The sequence below is a fragment of the Garra rufa genome, chromosome 21, assembly GCF_049309525.1.
Source record: "Garra rufa chromosome 21, GarRuf1.0, whole genome shotgun sequence".
NCBI classification, from domain to species: domain Eukaryota; kingdom Metazoa; phylum Chordata; class Actinopteri; order Cypriniformes; family Cyprinidae; genus Garra; species Garra rufa.
Window position 1 is genome coordinate 15,787,874 of NC_133381.1, and position 4,526 is coordinate 15,792,399.

At 38.1% G+C, this 4,526-nt stretch overlaps 1 protein-coding gene across 3 annotated transcripts; it reads right to left on the reverse strand.

Moving 5' to 3' along the window:
- Window positions 1-857: 857 nt before the first annotated feature.
- mgmt (O-6-methylguanine-DNA methyltransferase) lies at window positions 858-4,313 on the reverse strand. 3 transcript variants are annotated; one of them, XM_073827165.1, is made up of 5 exons: window positions 4,227-4,313; window positions 3,847-3,983; window positions 2,854-2,990; window positions 2,629-2,768; window positions 858-1,634 (listed from the first exon to the last, which is right to left on the reverse strand). In XM_073827165.1, the coding sequence occupies exons 1-5, from the start codon at window positions 4,290-4,292 to the stop codon at window positions 1,479-1,481; spliced, it is 636 nt and encodes a 211-aa protein (XP_073683266.1). In that variant the 5' UTR covers window positions 4,293-4,313; the 3' UTR covers window positions 858-1,478. The 3 variants fall into 3 exon arrangements, with proteins under 3 accessions (XP_073683266.1, XP_073683267.1, XP_073683268.1); XM_073827166.1 differs by having other exon boundaries at window positions 4,089-4,293; XM_073827167.1 differs by having other exon boundaries at window positions 4,062-4,293.
- Window positions 4,314-4,526: the final 213 nt, after the last annotated feature.

Here is a 4,526-nt window from a genome sequence, read left to right on the forward strand (position 1 = left end):
TCAGTGGCTCGTCCCGCTGAGATGCTTGCAGTCAAACGGCGGCTTCTATCCGGCTCCAGCGATGCGTGTGCTTCGCGTGAAGGATGAAAAATCAGATAATAGCTGCCTATGAGCGATATTTATAGGCCTAGACCACGCCCTTTTAGGCGGGAAGCTACGAAAAGGGCGCGAAGCGACGCAAAGGGCGCGAAATGCCCCCATTGGATCTGGCGTCGCGTCAGGCCTCGCTCTAATAGGCTGCTGCAGTTGCCGCAGAGCAGCCAATAGGCGCGCAAGCTGTTTCGCCTATGTCTGTATGCTGCTGCAACGCGCTTTACATTATTTCAAAATTAAGGATAATTTTTGGCTTCAATATCTCGCAGAAAAGGATTTTCCCCTAGCGTAAGATACTTCTTACGCAGTACTCGTTCCCTCTAGTAAGAGAACTATACAGTTATAACAGCAGCTCCCACACTCCACTGAATGACTTCAAATTACAGGGAGGGTTTGCGTTCACTGAGCATGATCCAACTGTTTTATTCTGTCAGGCACAAATTGCTCTTTTGTAAGGTGGCATGATAGCGTATGTGAAGGCTTAGTGAGAGATCAGCACAGCCTGAGGCAGTGGAAGCAGCGCATGTCACATGTGATCAAACACAATATAAGGCAGTATCACACCACTGACTGTGGAGATCTCCCCAGGGATGGCCCTCCTTCATCCTCCCATTAAAGAGATCATGACTGTCTGTCTGACATCCACAGGAACTAGATATTACAAGCAGAAGTGCTTTTATAGCAGATAAATGGTGATTCTCAGACCATTTTATCAAAAAAACTTTGATATTTGTGCTCAAGAGAATAACTAAGTTTGCATTATGTTGGATGTTAGACACATTATGGAAAAGCACACAATAAAACATGCTTCTGATAGTAACGAAATACAAATGTCTGGGATGATGCATTTATTAGTTTGATCAAATATAGTGTATACATTTGTATTTTCAAACTAGTCTCACGTTTTCCAGTCTTTAGTGCCACATTGTTTAATATTTGTGTTTTTCTTTGGTGAGCAAATGAGACTTCCTTCAAAAACTTTGAAATGTAGTGTAGACTACTGATCCACAATTAACAAACATCTGATTTGCTTCACAGAGCTGTTTATTTACTTGAAACATTTCTTTTATCTACCTCTACAATGAGATATAGAATATAAAAATACTGCAAAAATATATTTAAAAATAAAAAATCTCCATAATCCTTTGGATTAAACAGTGTATTTATAAGACGATTTTTCAAATCAAATGTTGACATTGTTAATGTAACTCTGGCAAACAGAACAACAGCTAATCAAACCACCTGCTTTCACAAACACCATTCCAACATATTCCTCCAAGATTTAGAATTATAAAGTTTATAATAGTTAAATTTAATTTGTCCAATCAATCAGGAATCAAAAAAATGTAATGAACAAAAAGTTTGTGATGTGGTTTTGGGGTCTATCAGATGGATTTTTCACTCTTTGATGGATTGAGCTCCAATGCTTTTTTCTCATGAGTGAGCAACCAGACTTTAATATCGTCTCCCTTTCCTCCCATATATGAGCCACTGTCCCCTGAACTACGCAGCACCCTGTGGCACGGCACTATCAGGGGAATCTGAGAGAAAAACGGAGACAAGTTTTGCTTCAAATGAGAAAAAAAATACAGATGAGGTTAAAAGTTTACATACACCTTGCATAATCTGCAAAATGTTAATTATTTTATCAAAGTAAGAGGGATCATACAAAACGCATGTTTTTTTTTGTTCAGTACTGACCTGAATAAGATATTTCACATAAAAGATGTTTACATATAGTCTAAAAGAGAATATGATAGTTGAATAAATGGCCGGTTCAAAAGGTGAATGATCCACAGATGTTTTTTTTGTTTGTTTGTTTAGTGATGGTTGTTTATGAGTCAGTTAAACTGCCTGCTTTTCTTTAGAAAAATCCTTCAGATCCCACGAATTCTTTTGTTTTTCAGCATTTTGTGTATTATATACACATCTTCATTCTGTTCAAAAGTTTACACCCCTGTCTCTTAAAGCATGTTTTTTTTTCTTCTGGAGCATCAGTGAATGTTTGAACCTTCTGTAATAGTTGCATATGAGTCCCTCAGTTGTCCTTAGTGTGAAAAAAATGATCTCAAAATCATATAGTCATTGTTGGAAAGGGTTGAAATACACAAAAATGCTGAAAAACCAAAAGAATTTGTGGGACCTGAAGGATTTTTCTGAAGAACAGCAAGCAGTTTAACTGTTCAGGACAAACAAGGGACTCAAGAACAACTATCACTAAACAAACAAACAAACAACAACAAAAAAACATAATTCGGGTAACAACACTGAATCAAGCATATTTAAACTTTTGAACGGGGTCATTTTTATAAATTCAACTATTATTTTCTCTTGTGGACTATATGTAAACATATTTTATGTGAAATATCTTATTCAGGTCAGTACTAAACAAAAAATAACATCCATTTTGTATGATCCTTCTTATTTTGGTAAATTAATTAACATTTTGCAGATTCTACAAGGCGTATGTCAACGTCTGACATCAACTGTACCTGAAGGTAAATCAATCTGTCATGATCATTGCAACAAACTCACCGGGTTATTCCTCATGGCTGAACCCACAGCTCGCACAGCTTTTGGATTCCCAGCCATTTCAGCAAGCTGCTTGTAGGAGACCGTTTTACCAAGTCCCACTTCCTTAAACAGAGTCCACAGCACATGTGCTGTAAAAGAGTCTGAGAGGGAGCAAAACGGCCAGTTAAAGTCCCGGTTTTTACTTGAATAACAGGTGTAGCGGAGTAGGGTGTGTATGTGACTAACCTCTCAGCATTAGCGGATGGTGGAAGGCAGGCAAAGGAAGTGAATTGACAGACTCGGGTTTCATGAAGTAGCACTGAAGCCAGTCAACACTGCGCTGTAACTCAGGACCCATTTCTGACTTGCCAACAGGGTGTACACTATAACAAGGATACACATTAAAGGAAAAAATTGCTTTCTCCAGTGGAAAAAAAACCTCACCTTTCCTGAATCAGGAGAGAGATATGAACAGATTAAAGGGATAGCTTCCCAAAAAATAAAAATGATGTTATTAATTACTCACCCTCATGTCGTTCCAAACCTGTTAGACCACAAATTAAGATATTTCTGATGAAATCTAAGAGCTCTCTGACCATTCATAGACAGCAACACACAGCAAATCGCTGCAGAACCGACCCAGTGTTTACAAAGTGAACGAGCAAGAAGGGCCAAACGCCCTTTACAAAAAAAGGTAAAACAGCGATGTAGGGTGATTTTGGAGGGGAAAATGAGATGGGAGTTTTTCAATGTACCCTAAATGTCATTAACTGGAACACAGAGTTCATGCAGAGCTAGACAAGACCAGCGTTTGAGGTTAAAAAGTATATAAATCGTAATTTTTTTTTTCTTTATAAATTAACCAATCGTTTCGCTGGATAAGACACTTCTTCCTCGCCTGGGAACGTTTAGAGCCCTTTGAAGCTGCATTTAAACTACATTTTGGAAGTTCAAACTCACTGGCACCATAGAAGTCCACTATATGGAGATCATTCCTTAAATTTGTTCCTCAAAAAACATAATTTCTTTGCGGCTAAAGAAAGAAAGACATGAACATCTTGGATGACAATGGGGTGAGTAAATTATCTGTAAAATTTTGTTCTGGAGCTTAACTTCTCCTTTAAGACTCATTTTAGAAGGCATCCATTCCCACCAGCAGCACTGATTGTTTAGGTGTGGTTTACATGTTATGATGACTGGCTGATGTCTGACAGTTTGTGTCATGTTTGTGAGAGTTACCTCTCCTCCTTGTCTGTTCCCAGTTTGATTTTAATGGTATGAATTCCCTTCTCACAGCCGCTCAGCAGGATTTCTCCCAATGGCGAGCAGAGAGTCACATCCCGCAGCACACAAGAACCGCTGTCAGACATCACAAACTGCACACAGCAAGCAATCTGCTGTCAAAATGCTGTTAAACACATGCAATATATACTAAAGTCATGTGTGACAAAAACATGCACAATCAAAACATCAACAGTTACTTTTTTACGTAGGAGTAAAATGTCACAGTTATTTAGGTAACGTTATATCGCCGACAGGAAACGCAGGATGACATTATTTTAATGACCGTTGTGAGCGTATTAACAAACATAAAAAATAAAGATATTACTACATACTACAGAATTACAACGAATAATGAACGCCAGAGACTTTATAAGTGTCTTTGGAACATGCCTGAACATCATGATAATTTCACTTCCTGCTTGGAAAACGTGGTAAACGATGTCAGGAGAACCGACCAATCAGTGCACAGCATATTTGCGCTCAGCTCTGTGATTGAACAATTTTGCTCTCAATCTGCCTCACTTATTTAGACTAGCAAATCACGATAGCAGAAAAAATGAGGTCAAAAGTTTTATTTTTTAATTATTTGACCAAAATAAGAGGGATCATACAAAATGCATGTTATTTTTTATTTA

What these genes read in the sequence shown, in the direction of transcription:
- mgmt (XM_073827165.1), bottom strand. Translation starts at nt 4,292, where the DNA reads ATGATGTTCAGGCATGTTCCAAAGACACTTATAAAGTCTCTGGCGTTC. An exon ending in CCATCCGCTAATGCTGAGAG is followed by an intron (nt 2,769 to 2,853) that starts GTTAGTCACATA and finishes GCTCCCTCTCAG; the next exon opens with ACTCTTTTACAGCACATGTG. An exon ending in CAGCCATGAGGAATAACCCG is followed by an intron (nt 1,635 to 2,628) that starts GTGAGTTTGTTG and finishes TTTTTCTCTCAG; the next exon opens with ATTCCCCTGATAGTGCCGTG.